This window comes from Callospermophilus lateralis, chromosome 3, assembly GCF_048772815.1.
Source record: "Callospermophilus lateralis isolate mCalLat2 chromosome 3, mCalLat2.hap1, whole genome shotgun sequence".
Classification (NCBI taxonomy): domain Eukaryota; kingdom Metazoa; phylum Chordata; class Mammalia; order Rodentia; family Sciuridae; genus Callospermophilus; species Callospermophilus lateralis.
The window spans coordinates 102,300,924-102,321,420 of NC_135307.1; the positions used below are offsets into that span (position 1 = coordinate 102,300,924).

The window sequence follows — 20,497 nt, forward strand, 5'->3', positions numbered from 1 at the left end:
GGCTCTGAGAAGATGGACTTCCTTCTATTAAAGCCACTCCTCCTTTAAGCTCACAAGTTCATTGAACTTGGTTACTGATGTGGGCTAATTTGGTTTGGTTCTGCATCCATTGACAGAAAATGGTCCCAACCTCATGGGCACTCACTGTACATCATCAACTTTGTCTTGATTCTCCACTTTGATAATTTTCTCCAAATTTTTGTCCCACTATTAGCAAATGGGCTTGTGTCATTTGGTCTTAGAAATACAGTCACTGTAACTATGGAGCATTTCACTCAACATTGTCCTTGTGGCCGGTTAAAAAAGTGCCGTGTTTCCAAGTTTACTTCTTTTGCTATGAATTTGAGACATGTTTTCTTGGCAGTGACTTATCAGAACACATTTCTTGAATAACTGAAGAAGCGGAACATTGTTCTAGACAGTGATTCTAAACTTTGGGGCATAATTGTTTGGTTAACTTTTAAATGAAAATTTGTGGGTCTCACTTTAACAAAAAATGTGATCCTGTCAAGGGGCTAGGATCTATAATTTAAGTAAGGAGTACCCCAAACTTTAGTGATTTTGCTATAAGAAGCCTTTAGACCTCTTTTGGGAATAGCTATGTTCAGTGACTGAGTTACTGCCATGTGCTAATAGCAAGCCTCAGGGAGGAGATACGCCCAGTTAATCTGTTCCTTGCCCACATGGGTCTTGCTACCTTGCAACAGGGGCAAGCATACAAGAGATATTATAAATATAACTTATCAAAATGATTATTCTAGGTACTTTGTGTGTTGAAGTGAGGAAGTTTGGGGGACCCCCAGGACCAGGATGGATGAGAATGTGGTACCCCCAGTGGCACAGGAGGAGGAACCTGAGCCAAGGACGGGGCAGAAATGCAGCTTAAGGAGGGTGATTAGGGCTGGGGTAGCGTGTCTGCTGCCCCAGGATCCTTGGGCTTGGGATCTGAGAAGAGGAGAAAGGGAGGCTGGGGGATTACCAGGGACAAGAGCCAAGGTGGAACCTGAAGTCTCTATAGGAAGTTACTACTCCTCGGTATCCCGGTCCCCCACCCCCCAATAATCTGCTTTTTGGAGGTGCATGTTCCTGAGAGTTTCTCCCACACGATGAAATCCTACCTCACTGGTATCATAGCTCCTCTTTTCCCTTTGCTCCCAGGACCACTAAGTAAATTGCAAAACAGAAACCCCAGTCTGACCCTACCTCTGGTATGTGCCCAGCTATGGTTCTGGCAGGACTCACTCCTGTTAACTGCCCCCAGGGTGAACTTCTGCTTACCTCTCTTTTGCCACCTTCGTTTCCCCAATAGCTTTTGTTGACCTTGGTTCCTGGCAGCAATTAACTTCAGCAGCCTGGCTGTGCTGGCTGCTTCTCAAAGCAGAGCTAGTCTACCAGAGCCAGGGACCAGAAGGCCTCCATGGGAGGTTCTTTTTAGCTCCGGGCCATGTGGTTGGCAGAGCAGAGCTGTCCAATACTGCAAACTCAGAGAGCTCAAAGTGGTTTGGGAGTGTTTTTAAGATGCCTGACTTAGGGCATGTGACGGCAGCTTAGAAACTGTTAAGCACTCTACAAATATAAACCATTGTTCTGTGCATCCTCTGCAGGGACACAAGACAGACAAGCCATACATATTCTTGTACTAACCCACATTAACACTTGCTAACAGTTTCTAAGTGATCCAGTTTGTTTGGGTCATGTCCTGTTCGCACGGCGCCTCTTCTTCTTCCTTTTTTTTAATTGTTTTTTTAATTCTAATCAGTTATATATGACAATAGAATTGCATTTTTACATGTCATACATAAATGGAATATAGCTTCTCATTTGTCTGGTTGAACATGATGTAGAGTTACACAGGTCACGCAATCGTATATATTCATAGGATCATAATGTCCAATTCATTCTATTATTCTTCTTACCCCCCTAGCCCCTCCCCTCTCTTCACTCCCCTCTGTCTAGTTCAAAATACCTTCACCCCCGTCCCTGGACCCCCAATTGTGTATTAGCATCCACATTTCAGCATTTGGTTCGTTGGGATTGTCTTATTTCACTTAGCATAATGTTCTCCAGTTCAATCCATTTATAGTGGCCATATTTTCATTCTTCATTAAAGCTGAGTAATATTCCATTGTGTATATGTACCACATTTTCTTTATCCATTCATCTGTTGAAGGGCACCTAGATTGGTTCCATAGTTTAGCTATTGTGAATTGAGCTGTTATAAACATTGATATGGCTGTGTCACTGTAGTATCCTGACTTTAAGTCCTTGGGTATAAACTTAGGAATGGGATGACTGGGTCAAATAGTGGTTCTATTCCAAGTTTTCTTAGGAATCTTCATACTGATTTCCATAGTGTTGCACCAATTTTCAATGCCACCAACAATGTATGAGTGCACCTTTTTCCCCACATCCTTGTCAATGTTTGTTGTTGCTTATATTCTTGATGATTGCTATTCTGAGATGGAATCTCAGCGTGGTTTTGATTTGCATTTCTCTAATTGCTATAGATGCTGAACATTTTTTTTCATATATTTGTTAACTGATTATATTTCTTCTGTGAAGTGTCTGTTCAGTTCCTTTGCCCATTTATTGACTGGACTATTATTATTATTATTATTATTATTATTATTGGTGTCAAGTTTTTGAGTTCTTTATAAATCCTGGAGATTATTGCTCTATCTGAGGTGCTTGTGGCAAAAACTTTTTCCCATTCTATAGGCATTGTTCCCCTTCTTGACATCCTGATGCTTGGGGGTCCTAACACTGAGCCATTTAAAGAGGTTAGTGTAACCTTCCTGGGAAATCTTAGGGTTTTTGTTTTGGAATTGCATGTTGCTTAGATTTTGAAGGACATGTGTCTCTGTGACTTTGTGAGATGAGAGCCTTGGGGAAGAAACCAGGGATAATACTGCATCCTCTATGGTTGCATTTTGCAGTAAGTACTGGGATTTGGTGCCAATTCATGGCAGAACCTCCCATATATTCCTTTTCTGACTAGCATCTCTTTTATTCATCAAGTTCACCTATGGATTTTCAAATTCATTTTCATCTCTGTCTGAGTCCAACTCATGACTTCCGTTGATGACAATTCTGTTCACTCAGGTGGACTCATGGGTCAGTATTCTTTCCTTATATATTTGTTTTTAGCTATTCTGACTCTAAGAACTGTATAATAGCTGAGTCAATTCTAGAATATTTGGTGCATTGCTGTATATCATAGGATATAAATTGCCAAGTAGATTTCGGTTGGTCTAGGGTATAACAATAGGCCAGTTTTTGAACATGAATATTTTTCAGATGCTGCTGAATTCTTACCATGAGCAGCCTTGGCCATTTGTTATGTTTCTATAATACATGCTTGGTCTGCCCCTTCATTCCTGAGAATGCTTTTGGTTGAATTGACCTATATCTTTGAAAATACTGAAATCATAATATCTACCTTAAACAGTTGTTGTCCAAATGAGTTAGATACAAAATAGCAAGTAAAGTAGTAGATGGCAAGTGTCAAAAAAAAAAAAAAAAAAATGGCAAATGTCAAAAAATATCAGGTCCTGGATTGACCCTGGATTTCAGAACCAACAATGTACTTGTTTCTCTGTGATGACTTTATTCTGATCTTTTCCCTTATCTCTGAAGTAACAGCTCTAATTGCTTTGCAGTATGGCTATGATATGCCTTCTGCCACCAGTTTCTGTGGTTGACCTGATATCTAGGTGACAACACTGTCCTTTTCCTGCCATATGCAGAGAGATCTCAGTCAGATCACCCAGAAGCAGAAGCATCTGTCTGAGAAGCTAAATGATGAGACTGAGCAGAAGGAACAGTTGAGAAAGCAGAAGAACGAGATGGAGAAGGAGCGCTGGCACCTTGACCAAACCATTGAGAAGCTGCAGAAGGAGGTAAGGGAGCAAGAGGTGGGGCATGTGGGAGGACTACCCCTATTGGGACCCAGCTCCCTTTGGGTCTGATGAAAGCTAGGGAAACCTGCAGTTTTAGCTGAGTACAAATGTGCCAGGGATTTGTAGATCCCCGGAGCAGCTCTTTGGACTTGTTGAGAATCCCAGATGCAGAGAAACTGGACCCTGGGCACCAGAATCACTTCAAAACAATTAGCAGAAACCTGGTAGGGAAGCATACACTTAACCAGTGTTTCCTCAATCGGAAACTACATCTCTGTGCAGAGCCAGAGCATTTATATCTATCTGACAGTTTCAAAACACTGTAGTTGCTGCTCACATCTGTCCCAGAATACTCAGAAGGAGAAAGGCACAAAGCTGATGGGCTTCCTGCATTCTAGGACCTGATATTTTTTGACATTTGCCATTTTTTTTGACACCTGCCATGTGCTACTTTACTTGCTATTTTGTATCTAACTCATTGTGTCTTTATCTTTTAACAACTGTTTAAGGTAGATATTATGATTTCAGTATTTCCAAAGAGGACTCAGCCAAGACCCAGAGAGTTGTGAATGTGCCCCAGTCATAGACTGATAAATGGCAGAACAAGGGTCTGACCCTAAGATAGTGTGTCCAGCTCCAGAGGATCTGTTTGTTCACTCCTCCATGCTGTTGCCAAGTCAGAGATGACCAAACCTGGACAGCCCAGGACCAGGTGCTTGGCAGTCTTGGAAAAGAGGAGATGCTTTCTGTGTGAACTTCTGTCCACACATCGTTCCCTGGACCCAGATGGAGCATCACAGGGTGGGCTCATGCCCATTTCACTTCTTCCAGATGGCTGACATTGTTGAGGCGTCCCGCACATCAACGCTGGAACTCCAGAACCAGCTGGATGAGTATAAAGAGAAAAATCGCAGGGAGCTTGCAGAAATGCAAAGGCAGTTGAAGGAGAAAACCCTAGAGGCAGAAAAGTCCCGGCTGGCAACCATGAAAATGCAAGATGAGGTAATTGACCAAATCATTTTCTCCTATGATCCTCATTCAAAGTGCTTTTCCAGCCTGCTTTGAGATGCTTCTACAAGGAACTTTGGGGATAGTTTAAGATGGCTTTTGTGCTTGGTTCTTCATAGCCCTCTGATGGTTACTTGAGCAAATGACATTCTGTGACACAAAACACCCCCCTGACGCTGAGGTGAATGGACACAACTTTAACTGGAGCATTTTCTTGACTCAAAGATTTGTGCCTAAAATGTTGAGCTGCCATTGACGGAATAGGAATGGTCTGCCCAGTTGTGTTCAAATGATTTATAAGCATTCGTGTTTTAGTTTACCCCTAGAACAAGGATTATAGTGCCTTTTTTTTCGGGGGGAGGGATAGAGATTGGACCCAGGGGCACTCTATCACTGAGCCACATCTCCAGCCCATTTTATTTTTTATTTTGAGTCAGGAACTTGCTAAATTGACCAGGCTAGTCTCAAACTCTTGCCTCATCCTTTCCGGTTGCTGGGATTACAGGTGTATTCCACTGTGACTGCCTAGTAATAACTGCTGACTTAAAAAAATTTTTTTTTTGTTTCCCTTTGTTTTTGAAAATTCAGAGTTTTAACAGGATAGGCTGGTGGCTAATAGTTTCAGAACAATAATAATGAAGACTAAAATAAATCCCTAGGAGTTTGAATATTGGTATTACTGAAACCTATTTTTGATTTTGTATTTAATGATAAAACAAAGAAATCCAAATGTCATTACTATTTAGCCCTGGCCTCTAAAGAGCTAAATAAATAAAGGGAATGTTTTTAATTGTTTTCATGGGAAGCTAGAGGCTTCAGGGGTTGCTGATTTCTAACAGTGCCTCTTGCCAGCTGGATGACCTTGAGCAAGTTACTCCGGTTTTCTGAGCATCTGTTGCCACACAAAATGCTGGAGACTTAGTGATTAAATGAGAGAACATGTGAGACGACAGCAGAGGGCCTGTACCACCTGAGCACTTAATCAATGATAGTTTCTTTTTCTCTAGTTCTAAACCTTATTTTCTCATGTAGAACTAAGAACACAAAGATTCCACAGGAAAACAAAAGTTTTCTTTAAAAAACAAACTTTTAATTTCTTTGATGATCAAAGGAAAGTGGCCCATGAGTCAGCTCTGAAACTGTAAGAGAACAATGGATATTTATTATAGACTTCTAAACACTTCTGAGAGGACTCTGACAACAGAGCCCCTCTGGCTCAGGGTCTCATGACACGGGACTCCCAGTAAGAACTGAAATCTGCACACTGACATCACAGATCTATGGCATTAAACATTTTCATTTCTATAGGAAAGGGGTGGAGGGGGTTCAGATATTTGCCAGGACATCACAAAAAATACCTGGTCTGTTTTGATTTTCAAATATCACAGGGTCACAGTGACCCCAGCAAAGTAGTCGCCCTTGCTTTTTGTGTAAAGTTTTTTATGCTACAATCTTTGGGTTGGAAGGAAACTTAGAGATCCTCTAGTTAGATAAGGAAACTGAGGCTCAGAGAGATTAGTTAAAGCCAGATGGACCCATTGTTATTTATAAAACTAGTAATTAAAAAGATTCTCTATAATGAAAACAAAGATGATTCTTCCTAGATTTTCTCAGTGGCACAGCTGTGTGAGATATTATGTCTATTTGTATAAAAGATATGGATACCTCATCACTCCCTCCTAAAAAAACTATAGTCAAGTGCTACCCTTAAGGCATCAAAGTCACTCCTGATCCTTGGAAAACTTCAGCTCAGCTCTGGTCACTGTCTTTCTTAGTTGAAAAAAGTTCCTGGGGTCAAATAGTGCTGTAGTGCTTGCTGTCTTTCTGTTGAGAGAAATGGACATGTGACCATATTGCCATTGTGTCTGTGGCAGGGAGCTAGAAAAGTTCTAATGAAGAACTAGATTTAGAGTTCACCAACTTTCAGTTTAGTTTCTGAATTGTTTTGCAAAGGGTGGCTTTAACTGCTTAAAAGTAGCACTTGTTTTAAAAGTTATTTGCTTACGTTTGATTCAACATAAATTGTTTTCAACCACTAAACTGGGTGAGTATCCTTTATCTGAAATGCTTGGGAATGGAAACATTCTAGATTTCAGAGTTTTTGCATAGAATTTCCAGTTGAACATTTCTTTGTAGAACATCTGAACTCCAAAATTCTGTTTTTAGTTTTGTATTTCAGGGCATTTTTGGAATAGGGATGCTCAGCCTATTACTCTCCTCTGTGTGCCCTTATTGGGTACTCTTAGTTTGATAGAACCCTTGTGGGGCTTGGGGGTACCTATTGGGCATGGGGAGACATGAGGTGTTGGGCAGGTTGCCAAGAAGAATATGTGGCTACATATTGTCCAGTCTCTCTCTGACTCTGAAACCTATGTTCTTTTGGGTTTTATCTCATTTGATTCTCATGACAGCCCTATGAGGTAGGTTGATAATTACTCCACTGTTGCAAATGAAGAAATTGCGTCATGGAGAAACTGAATGCTCTAGAATATAGTGAACCCTCTGTATCCAGAGGATGTTCATCACCCTTTTTCCAGGGATGATGTTCACTCTCTGCTTTCACTCCCCATTACCACCAAATCCAGATCAGGGTCTGTAGCTGGAGATGTTTTCATCAAGGCTGTTATTCTAATATCGGGTGCTCTGTTAACCATAAAAGAACACACTTCCTAAAGTTTTCCTACTGGTGTTCCTGAACTAGTCTAACCTATTGGGGCTTCGACAACTTTTCTATGTTGAACACCCCAAACAGGGTGTTCTATGTCCTGTAATAGCGTTTGCAACTCACTTCCATACACTCCCTGAAGGAAATAAACCCCTGGTGTATTCTGTTCCTCAGTCTGTGCCTTCTTCTACCTCCTGTACATCTCCAAGAGGGTAGAACTTTGAGAACAAAAGAATGAGCCTTGGGCTTCAATGAATCAGCTCACCCAGATGATTAAGAAATGTTTATTGTGTGCTGAGATGACTGTCCCCACTAGGGAGATTTAGAGAAGTTACAAACAGGCAACTTTGGCCCTTGACAGGCTGGTTTGTCACTTGCATTTTCTTCAAAACTGTTAATTTAGTGCCATCTTGTGGATGAAATAAACCACTGTAAGGTATGATGGCTGATCATTTTCTTCTACAAAGCCATGGCTGTCACCTAATGTACATTTATTATTAGATTTTTTGTGCCTGCAGGTTGCTTTGAGGTCATTAATTTAGTTTTTGTTTTATTCTAACTTTAAAGCTCTTTTGAGTGGTGCTGATACAGATGGGCATTGAATCACTTTCTGGAAAGCACTAACCTAATTGGGTGACCCTTGAGTATTTTGAGCTTGACCCATAGGAAGAGTTAGGTCTTGCACTGCGACCTAGTACCAATATGTCCATACACCCATATTAGTATCCAGTACAAAATAACCACAAAACAATATCTGCTCATACTGATATTTTGTTTTATTTAATAAAAAATGTCAATCAGTATGTCAGAGACTAAATTTATGACCTAATGGGTTACTGTAGCTGGGAAGCTCTTTTTTTGCAGCAGCAGAAGAAGAATCTGAGACCCAGAGGGAGGTGGGACCTGCTCAAGGTCTTCTGATCTCTAAGAAAGTAGAAGTTCACTGGATTCTCTGTGCTTTGGGATGAGCTGCATCGAATGGGGGTCACTGTGCTAGTGATGTACCCCAGAATCCCCCACCCCCAAAACACATACACACTCCTTGCCTTCCTAGATGCGGTCAATGGAGGAAGAGTTACGGGACTACCAACGAGCTCAGGATGAAGCACTCACAAAAAGACAGCTTCTGGAGCAGACACTGAAGGACCTGGAATACGAGCTGGAGGCCAAGAGTCACCTCAAAGACGACCACAGCAGACTCCTCAAGCAGATGGAGGTCTGTGGGCCCCGTGGGAGGGAGCTAGAGAGGTGGAGAGCCAGTCATGCCACCAGGAAAGCAGCCTGTCTGCTCACCCCTCAGCCTGTGGGAAGCCTTGCAGCTCTAGTCTATCATCAGCCAGATGTTATTAAGGTCATTTCTTGATTGGGTGAAGAAACTGGTAATTCATAGACCTGGAGGACGTTCCAGCCAGCAGGGATGACAGGCACAGTTTAGTCTAAATGTCCTGTCTTAAAGAGGAAAGGGAACAGATTCCCTAAGAAGTTAGAGGACTAAGCCTGAAGGCACAGATAGCTTGTTCTTTTGGGTGGTGCTTCCAACTACAAAAGCTGCAAGCCAGCTGCATGCCCCTCAGTGGGCCTTGGACCCAAGTCTCCTGTCCCCTAGATCATCAGCACCCACTGGCCATACCACACACTCCATCCACAGCTGGTCTGTTGCCTTCATATATGACCTAGCTTTGCTAAAGCTAAGCAGCAGACTGTGGCTCCATTCCTTGTTTACAAAAAAGATTCTCAGAAATGGCTCAACCCGGTTGCCAGTTGGGGTTGAAAATGCAACACTAAAAAATTGTAAATGAAGTAGCAGAATCTCCTCATGGATGGTCGCTGAGGATGACAGGAAGAACATTAAAGTCGGTGCACCTGAACTTTTAAAAAAGAATAATCCTCAAGAACAAAGCCAAGTCCAAACCAGAAACACACACACACACACACACACACACACACATGCACATACACGTACTGCCACTGGAATTTAGAGAGAGAGATAGGCTGAAAATTGAACCTCAGACTTTTGGGGGAGAGTGAAAATTGTTAAAGTTTTGATAAAAGACAGACAGTGCTCAAGGCCAGGGAGAGATGGCTTAAATTCAGAATCAATGGAATTCCTGATTCAGCTTTGCAAACAAGCAGAAATAACTTTTTAAAGCCTCCAGGGGACTTAACAGTTTATATCTAGGGAGTGATGTTTCAACCATTGAAGATTTTATGAGATCGGCCTCTTTTAGAGACCAGAATAACCTGATTATGGTTTTATTGCTTTTTTTAAATAAGATTGCTCTATTTTACTCTTAGTTCTGGCCTTTGTAGAGGAGGTTATTTTAAGGCAAGCGAAGGTCAACCCAGTTAACTAGAAACGGATTACTCTAGGTTCAGGCAACCTGGTTTAAAGCAAACGGAAGCCCCTCAGGTAATGGGAAAGAACTTTGCTGTGATGAGCCCTGGCCTGGACCTTGCACTAGTCTGGATTTGGGACAGGAAGAGAGAACCAGTAAGAAGTGATTTTAGCTGATGATTGGGTTGGGTCATCTCCCTCTGTAGTTGACTAAAAAGAGCATTTCCTCTGGCTGACTTAGGGTCTGGAGGCAGTGGCATAGCTAAGCTTCATTTGCCCCTCTGCATCATTCTAGAGATTTTTCCGTTAATTAGAGAATGACTGGCTCTCAAGGTTTTTGCCACCACGAAAGGTGCTCAAGGGATATTTTCTTCTTAGAGATGGCTGGCAGGACTGTCTTGCTGTAATGAATGTCTTGCCTGGTCCTTCCCTAGCACTTAACAAATTCATTCTTAGGATTTGAGAGTTCTCCTAGTGATGGACATTTTCTATAAACTCAGACACTTGGTCTGTTGGATATAAGTGCAGCCCTTGGGGATTGATCCTTGGTTTCTGACTGCACTGAAACAGAACTGGGGAGTAGATAACCACTCAAGAAATAGGCAGCTTGGGATAGGACCCAAGTCTCTGTCCAGGGTTGGCTTTTTGGACTCTGTTCCTGGGAGAAAGTTTTTTTAGTTTTCCTATAGGTTGTGATCAGTGCCAGGGGAGGTCCTTCACAGGAGTTCTGAGAGCTTAATTTTTGATGCTTATAGATATATCCGTCCCTTGTCCATCAGCTTTGGCCATTGCAAATTCATATACAAATGCTGTAGGCTCACATTTAAAAACTCAGAATGCCGATTGCTTTTTAGTATGCGTGGCTCTGAGTTTACCCAGACCTATGACTAATCTACTAGTGTCAGGAGAAACACAGCCATAAACCCCACCATCCCCCAGTGCTAGATGGGCTGGTTCACATTGGAAGTCTCTCTTCATACACAAAACTACTTTGAAATGCTTTTCTCTTAACACTCAGTGATATTAAATTCGAAGCCAGCAAGGAAGACAAATTATTCATATGTGATGATGAGTTTACCAGAACTGGCCACCAGGGCTCTGTGTACTCAAAGGCAGGTTTGGAACTAAATAGTGCCTGGAGCGCCTGGCTCCCAGAGGAGAGGCGGGTGTGGAAGGCTGCTGCTTATGCTTTCAGGAGGGAAGTTCTTGGAAACTCTAAGCAGGAGGGAGGAAAAACATTGTCTTGAGCATGAACTATTTAGAGAAATTTGCCTGGGATGGTTTCTCAGGCCCCATGTTAATTTTTAACAGGCAACTAAATGGCTTAGGTAGATCTATTGAAAATTGTTGATTCATAGGGAGAAAAAAAGACTTAAAGGAGACATGCCAAAATATCTTTTAGATTTTGTGTTAAGGATTGGGGTAGTTTTTTCTTCTTTTATGTATTTTCTGCATGCACAATTACATTTTATATTACAAAAGCAATAAAATGCATGGTTTTAAAAATATCTGCTTTGGGAAGTAGAAGACATATCTTATTCCTGTACCCTAATGCTACTGAGTTCTCATTTGCCTTGGGGTTTTCCTCCCTCAGGCCAGTGCTTGCTTCTGATCTGAGTCCATGACAGTGAAATAACTTGGGTGTGATTTCTTTCTCAGGACAAGGTGTCCCAACTGGAGATGGAACTAGAAGAAGAAAGAAACAACTCAGATTTGCTGTCTGAGAGAATCACTCGGAGCAGGGAACAGGTACTGTACAGTATGACAAAGAAAACGAGAGAGGTTAAACATGAGGATTCAGTTAGGACAAGGAGAGGAAGTTCATACCATATGGAAAATGACGGAAAACTGAGTATTCTTCACCATAATGAGTCACTAGAATGAGAGAATAAGTGACATAAAGTAGAAGGTTCCCAAGTGGTTGTGGATGACAGTCTATTAACTAGAATTGGCTAAGTACTTAACCCTGAGGCACTTAGTTTTTGGTTCATCAAGCCATTGTGTGACAAGTGGCAGCAGTACTATGTTAGGTGCAGTAGAAAGCAAACTCCATGATGTTGCCTTGTAAGCAGTTCTCAAGGTAAGTGGCAATATGTACCCTGTGAAGCCTTCACTCAATGATAATAGTACCTTCTGAGTGAATGCTTTTTACAGTTTTGTAGAAACTGGTAAAAACCAAACCCAAATCCCCAAGATAATGTGCTCTGTCTTCACTGAATTCTCAGAGCTTCTGGCCTTGGCTGCAGGAGCTGAGAGGCAGGGTAGAGAAATGTGTTGACTGAACACCTGTCTCACTAGAAAGCACTTAGTGCTCAAGTTGAGGTTGATCTGAAGCTTATTGTCTGCCTCTTCAAGTGAAGGTTGTATAGAGAGTTCTTGGGTGTAGGCAGTTGGGCCCTCATTGTGAAGTTGTTTCAGTCCACTTAGGTTAACTTCCAGGGCCACATGCCTGCTGCTTTGCTGCTTAGAATCAGAACAAGTAAAGAGAAACTTGCAAACCTGAGATCCTTTGTCCCGGCCCTGCCAAATGCAGACCCTATGACACCCCTTAACAAGGGCTGGTTCTTAAGGAACAGGAAATGGTGCCTATTATCCTGAGTCTGATAAATAGCATTGGTCCTAGAATCCCAGCAAACTACCAAGAGACACCAGAAAGGGAAAGCATGGGAAAATTTGGATCTTGCTCTCCTCAAATTAAAAAAGTTAAAGTGTGTCTCTCTTTACTTAAACTCTGAATTCTTGTAAGGTTTTCCCCTGATTCTTTGCTTCCCCCCTCAACACCTCCTATTCTTTCCCCTAGTCCTAGTGCTAGGGCTTAGGTGAATAAGCCAGAAAAAGGTTTCCCAGGTAAATGGCCAACCCCTCATATGGAAGCTGAGATCCGGCAAGGATCTCATTCAGTTTTCCAGATTGCTCCAGAGATTTGAGGCTCTGAGCCACCCAGTGGTTTGACCAGAATCTTGCAGCAGTTAGCTTCAGAGGTTAGCCTTAGTTTTCTTGGTTCCAAAGACAGTGTTTTATCTGCTAATGCTTGCAAAATGTGATGAATACTTGCTGTGGGCATGACATTGTGGAAAAGCTACAGAATTACTCCAAATGGTCCCTATTCTTGAGGTGCTAAGATTTGTTTAAGGAGGTATACAGATTTAAAAAATGGAAAATGATAAGTAGTAGATGCTAAGCGCCAAGGGAAGGACGTGAGCAGCTAATGAGGGAAAGACCATCCTAGCAAGGGGGACCCAGGCAGAGTTAAAGGAAGCTTCACCTCAAGTCAGCTTTGAAGAAAGAGGAAGACTGATACCAACTCAGAGAAGGGGGAATGGAACATGAGATGCAACGAGTGACAGGAACCAAGTTGGGAGATAAGAATAGACATATAGCATGCTGAGGAGCTATGAAGGGACAGGTGTGTTCTGGTTTCTGTTGGGGAAGGAAAAGAGATTAGTTTGGAAAAGCAGATTGAGGCTTTTGAATGGCTCTATCTTGAAAGCAGTGGGGACCCATCGAAGTTGTTGAGTACAGTGAAGTATACAGGGTTCTAGAAGATGAGTGTAGCAGGAGTTGGGGTAAGGACAGGAGACAGGAAGGAGGCCTCAACTGGGCTGTTCCCAGGAAAGAAAGGAACTGAGACCAAGTCCTCCATCCTTTTTGTGCATCTGTTTTGTTCTCTTCCTCATGTATATATTTGACACTTAGTACCTGCTGGTAACATTAGTTCCAAACCTTTCTGAGGTCTTTTTTTCCCCCATACATGCTCAGAACCTATGATTCAGACTGATAAAGTCAGGGAATCCTAATTGAGAGAAAAGTGTTTAAGACTTTTCGGAGGCTTGGACTCTTTGTTTTTGTATTTGGTTGATAGGGAAGAGAAGGGATATATACGGATGTGATAAAGTGATATTTTTTATACAACAGAGGTGAAGAATGTCTATTTTCATACCCAAATGTAGTTTCACCATAGATGGAAAGGTTTGTAATGGACAGAAGTTGAAAGAGAATTCAGTTCAGTAATAGGTATTTAACTGGTTTAAATCTTGAGAAATCTCTTTTCCCCTCCTTCCTCCAAAAACCGTGTTTCCATTTATAATGATTGTCCTCCATACTGTGGATTCTCTAAACGCCAGGGGCTGTGCCATGTCTCTCACATGCTTTCTCATTGTTTTCAGGGCTTACGAGGTGGAGTGACTGACTGTAGTCGCAGGGTTTATAAAAGGTGGGGCTACACTTTAACTCTATGTATGTAAGGCTTTTGAAGAGCTCCCCTTCCTCCACAAGCACATCTGAACCTTTACTCCTAAGTTAAAAATAATGTCATGGTGTTTCTTTCTTTTTGGTACTCGGAATCGAACTTAGGGGCACTTTTCTACTGAGCTACATCCCCAGTCCTGTTTTTATTTTTTTTTCTTTTTGAGACAAGGCCTTGCTAAGTTGCTGAGGTTGGCCTCAAACTTGCATCCTCTTGCCTCAGCCTCCCAAGTCACTGACATTACAGGTGTGTACCACAGTGCCTAGTGTCATTGGTGTTTTTTGAGATGGGTGAGGATTTAAGTTCACCTGATCATCCTGTGACTCTCGTTATGAGTACAGGATTCAAATAGCCAGAGGGATGTCCAGCCTGGTGTTTAAAATGTCAGGCCAGCTGGTGTTCTGGTGTGATGGGCAGTGTTGTGCTGGCTGGTGGCTGAGTGCAAACAGTTAGCAGGGCTGGGCCTAAACAGGAGGTAATCTCTTGGCCATGGAAGCCAGGATCACCCAGCCCAGTGGAAAGATGACTCATCCAGCCCAAGCTGCTCTCAGGCTGAGGAAAAATACCAACTTGAACTTCGGGTAGCTTCACTGTCTTTCCAGGGGCTGAGCAAGATTGCCTTGTTGCCTGGGCAACTGCAGGCCAAACCCCAGTGGAAAAAGCTGCAGGCATCTGCACTCACTTTTGGGAACTGCTCCTCAGTGGCCAGTTCACACCTGCTCCTCAGTGGCTGCCGTTGCCAATAACTAAGACTGTGAGTCTCCTAGACAGGAAGTAAGCGAGAGATCAAAGTGGGTTTTCTCCTTTTTCTTTTAGTTAAAATGATCCAAGGCTCAGAACTGTCTTTTATTATACTGGCTGCTCTAAGACTTGACATTACAGTTAATTTATAATAATTTTCTTGTGATTATGATTTTTAAATCCAGCTCAGGAGCCTAGGCCTGCCAGGCTCTTCACAGTCCAATGATAAACACAGGTGATGGGGTTAAATATTGTTATTAGCAATCATAAATATCGTTAGCTTTTCATTAACCCAAAAGGCAGCTGCTTCTAATCTAGAGAGCAGGCTCTGGTCATGGGTATTGCTGATGTAAAGCCCACAGGAATCTAATACCGTTATTTTTCTGATGTAAATGTTTAGAGTTTAGCATTCTTTCAATCCAGCTGTGATAAACTTTGCCTCTGCTCCTGTTCTGTTTTCAATTCGACTGGAAAGTTTTTGTCTATATAATATAGTTGTAAATAGCATGTAAAGCACTAAGCTTATATAGAAATATTTCTGGCCTTGAGTTTTCTTTCTTGGCCCTAAGAAGGAGGCTGGCCAACTCAGGCCAGGTGCTTTTCATTTTACCCATATGGACATGGTAAGAAAACTCTGATCCAAGTTCTTGGACCCAGTCTTTGAGATTCCTGTCTTGAGAAGGACAGCCACAAGCAGCTACTACTAGAATACTTCTGGGTTTGCAGTGAGACCATCCTTCTCAGGGCGTTGTCCACAAAACCTTGTAGAATACCTTGTATAAGGCTCCACATAGTGGATTTATTTTAGAATGTATTGTCAGATAGTCCTTTTTGAAGAATGTTTGCAAAAATATTCAAGAAAAATCATAGTAACTGTTCAGTTTTATGGTTGCAATTTTACTCCTTCCTGTTCTCCAATCTGATTTATTTTACACTTTCATTTTAATAGCCATCTTTTGAGAGGATGTGGTGGACTATGAATAATGGCCATTTTGTTTTCCATTTTCCTTTGGGGAGTTGCCATTTGCCTGGGGCTCTCCAGGGAGGGCTTGAACTTGTAGAGACCCTTGGGAATGCTGCCCTGTTCAGAGCTCTCTGTGCAGGGAGGTCTGTTTCCTAGTGGGATGCACATTTCCCAGCTGCTGGTAATGAGGGAGCAAGACTGTGGCCAGTGGTTCCTGCTTTCAGTGCAAATTTGTCTGGAGCCTCCAGCTGAGTGACTGTGACAATCCTCAATCCACCCCACCCCAGGACACACACTGCCTCACTACACTGCAGACACTTTCTCTGGGGCTCTAAAGTCCTTACTAGAATTTTCTCTTCTGTAGGATTTTCCCCATTTATTGAGAGATTATGGGAAGAGGGAAAAGGCATATATGAATTTTAGTAAGAGTACCTGGGCTAGAATCCCAAAACTGCTTCCAACTCCCTCGGACTCAGGCACATTTCCATCCCTTTGGAAAGGCATGGTAGTAAAACCTGCCTTGGTTTCTAGGAGGATTCATGGGCTCAGATATAGACTCAATGGCCCAGCATCTGGCTTGAGGGAGGCTCTGGGTACTTCCCTTCTGGTCCCCTGACCTATACGATCACAATGGGACTCTTGCCTCTGATCTGCTGGACTTTTTTCTTTTGGTGTTTTTTGACCTTACAGTGCACAACTACTTTATTTCTAAATATCATTCTCTATCTACCAGCAGATAGATAAATTGGTCTCTGTATCCCTTCAGTTAAGGAAAACAACCTCTTTTCTCCCTTTCTTGCCTTTGACTTTTCTTCTGAGCTATAGGAATCTACACCCCTGAGCCCTGGCTTCTTTCTCCCCTGGTTTAGAGAAAGTTGCCTCCCTACTCTGGTGCTGAGTCTGGACCCTACCCTTCTGCTCTCCTGCTCATACTCCCTTCTTTCTGTCCTCTATAACTGTCCCTCCTCCATGACATCTTACCTTCACCTGCTGATAGGTGCAGGGTTTCTCTGTTACAGACTCCAGCTGTGTCCTCTCCAGCCCTCTGGATGTTCACCTCCATCCCTGCTGTAGTTCTGGAGGAATCTGTGATGAGGGAAGTCACTGAGTGGGTCTTTTTGTCACAGTGTCTGTATGAGACCAATAATATTGTTTAAACAATGAATGGACCCACTGGATCATTTCTGTAACCATTCCTCTGCATTCATAAACACCCGCCCACTGTCACCTTGACAATGTATATTTTCACCTTCACCCCTATGGGGGGAACTCCCAAAGGCAAGAGAGGGTGGCTACTTTTGCCTAAGGCAGGGTCTTCTGGCTTCTTCAGAAAGGGCATGACACAGCAACCTGAGAGTAGACATCATGTCGCAGACCAGCTGGAAGGGTCCTCATGGACTATCTTGTTCCCATTCCTTGTTTAGGGACTAGGAGCCTGTATCCAAGATGTAAGATGAACAGGGTCGCACTCAGGTGAATGGCAGAGTGATGCAGAGAAGCAGGTCCAGTGCTGCTAGTCTGTGTGATTGCTTCCCACCACATTTTTGTGAAAGGTGTGCCCTGTCCTTACTGAAGTGTGGGATTGGGCCCCAAGGCCACGATCAGACTGGCTTTCCCTGGGGGGAAGCATGTCCACAGTCCATAGCTGGGCTGTTCTGATGACCTCTGCATGTGGGTTTCGTCAGCTGGTGCAGAAACTGTTCAGAGTGGGTCTGTGAGCCCGCATTCGTTATCTGTGGACTTTGTGCTCATAAGCAGTTACAGGAAATGTTCCAGTGCTTTCTCTGCAACATGTGATTCTCAGGACTCTGGGGCAAGTGGAATGGAGGGGCTGGGGCGGAGTGTTCTGGGATCTGCCTGCTGAGCCTTTGCATTGCTGGCATTTTTCCCTTGCTCTCTACAAGATGCCCTAAGGAAACTGGATGACCTCCCCTGCTTTCTTTTTCTTTTTCTTTCTTTTTTTTTTTTTTTTTAAATATTTTTTTTAGTTGTTGATGGATCTTTATTTTATTCATTTATTTACATGTGGTGCTGAGAATCGAACCCAGTGCCTCACACATGCTAGGCAAGTGCTCTACCACTAGGCCACACCCCCAGCCCCTGGGTGTTTTCTTTTATTATTGTTTTGGTTTGAGACATATTTGTTCATCCTTTCTGGATACACTATGGTCATTCAATACACACACACAGTACGTGAAGTCAAATCGGGGTCATAAGCATTTTCAGCTCTTCAACCATTAATCATTGTTATGTGGGGGATTTCTATACTCTCCTAGTCATTTTTAATATCTCATATTTTTGTAGTTAGTGCTGTGCTGAAGAAGAACCAAAAATAATTCCTCCTCTCTGTTTTGGTGCCTTTTATAGAACTTCTGTCTCCCCTTGTTCCTTCCCTTACCTGGTAACCTCTACTCCATTTTGACTTAGTAGTTTCCACAAATGTATGAGAACATGTGGGATTTATTGTTCTGTGTCTGACTTATTTAATTTAACATAATGACCTCCAGTTCCATCCATGTTGTTATAAATGACAGGATTTCATTCTTTTTTTTTTTTTTTTATATAGCTGAACAGTATTCTATAGTTTAAATATGCCACGTTTTCTTTATCCATTCACCCACTAAAGGCATTAGAGTAACCTTCAATTTTAACTACTATGAATAGTGCTGTAATAAATGTGGGAGTCCAAATATCTTTTTGTTGCAATAATTTCTTCTTTAGGATATACTCAATAGTGGAATTGCTAGAGTATATTGTAGGGCTGGGGATGTGGCTCAAGCAGTGGTGCGCTCGCCTGGCTTGTGTGCGGCCCAGGTTCGATCCTCAGCACCACATACAAGCAAAAATGTTGTATCCACCGAAAACTAAAAAATAAAATATTGAAATTCTCTCTCTCTCTTTAAAAAAGAAAAAGAAAAAAAATAGAGTATATTGTAATTTTTTTGAGGGATTGCTATACTGTTTTCTATAATAGATATACACTGTTGGTGGGAATGTAAATTTATATAAGAATTCCTCTTTTATCTGCTAGCATTTTGTTTCATAGCTATGCTAACTGGGTGCGTTGATATCTTGCTATAGTTTTGTTATGCATTTCTCTGGTGATAAATGAGACTGAGCAGGGTTTTTTTTAATTTTAGGTACTTGTTGGCAATTTGTGTCTTTTTCTACCAAGCATCTATGGTTTTTTTATCCCATTGTTGAATTAGATATGTATATATTATACATATTTCATATATATATATATATATGAATGATTTAATTTTTTGAGTTCTTTGTTCTGGATTTCAATCCCTTGTTGGATGAATAGTTTGCAAATATTTCTCCCATTCTGTAGGTCATCTCTTAATTCTATTGATTATTTCCTTTATTGTGCAGAAGCTTCTTAGTTTGATATAATCCCATTTTGTTTATTTTTAGTTTTGTTGCCTAGTCAATTTTAATTTTTCTTTGGAATAATTTTAAAAGAATTAGAATAGTTCCATAAATGTTTTATTGAATTCAACAGTGAAGTCATCAGGAACTGAACTTTGTTTAGACAGATTAATTACTGCTATAATTTATTGACTTTCTTCAAATTGAGATGAATATCTGGAGAATTGTTGTCTTTTGGAAGCGTCATGTTTCCTTCCATGTTTCTCTGTCCTTACATATTTCTCTGTCTGCACATCTTGTGTAATGTTTGTTTCTCCCAATTTTATGAAGTAGCTTTTGTTGGAAAAGATTTTGTTCATTTAGATAGCATATAGTTTTTCAGTTAGATAAGTGGTTTGGCTATAGGGGAACTTAAAAACAGTCTGTGTGACTTACTTGTCTTTCATATCTAGTGCCTCAGCAGTCTAAACTGCAACAGTTCCTGAAGGCAGTGGTATGATTTTTGCAGTGGATTTAGGCTTCCAAAGGTGTGTATCAGAGTTGAGCCCTGATGGTGCTGGGGTTGGGGGCAGCAGCTGCTACAGTCTCAGTGGTGTGGGTTGTGGAGAGGATTGTCTCCAGATCTCTCAGGACAAGGACAGGGGACTCCAAGGGTTTTTGCACCAGCAACCATGGTTCCTGTGCCACCTGATGTTTAGGAGACCTTCCCCAGGACTGTTGGGATGGGTGCAAGAGAGTTCTGGAGCCTTTCCTGGGTCCCTCTGATGAACACAGAGAGTACGTTGGTCTATGGCACTGGAAACTGTGGGATTAAGGTTTTAGAACACAAAGAGGACCCTCCCATGGTCCCATGGAGCAACTGCAGTTGGTAATGGGCTTTTAGCACTGTTCACTGATTTTATGGAGCTGTGGGACCCAGATGTTACCTTCTCTTGGTCTATGAGACAAACAAGTGTTACTGAGGCTTTGGGTACCAATGACTGTGATCCGAAGTCTGTGGGCTGTGGAGATGTTCTATAGGTCTTCCAGGGCATGGAAAGAAGACCTTCCCTATTTCCTGCATGTCAAATTTGGGTGGGACTTAGGCTTATGGTGATGGCAGCCACTGGTCCTGAAGCTGCAGGATGCTGAGGAAGCTGTCTTCTACCCAGTGAGGTGGGCACACACTAGTTCAAGGCTCCTGGAGGGTTAGATATTTGGGGCTCTTCTCCTACCACTATATCTAGCAGTGGCTATTGGGAGAGGTCTAAAATGAGAACCTTCT

The 20,497-nt window shown here is 42.1% G+C and overlaps 1 protein-coding gene across 2 annotated transcripts in view; it reads left to right on the forward strand.

Moving 5' to 3' along the window:
• The window catches only part of Cgnl1 (cingulin like 1), a 151,523-nt gene that overhangs the window by 122,973 nt on the left and 8,053 nt on the right, over positions 1 to 20,497 (forward strand). For both annotated transcript variants that reach the window (XM_076850847.2, XM_076850848.2), the window contains 4 exons: positions 3,747 to 3,899; positions 4,731 to 4,901; positions 8,627 to 8,788; positions 11,567 to 11,656. In XM_076850847.2, the coding sequence (XP_076706962.2) occupies positions 3,747 to 3,899; positions 4,731 to 4,901; positions 8,627 to 8,788; positions 11,567 to 11,656 (576 nt within the window). The remainder of the gene's footprint in view (positions 1 to 3,746; positions 3,900 to 4,730; positions 4,902 to 8,626; positions 8,789 to 11,566; positions 11,657 to 20,497) is intronic.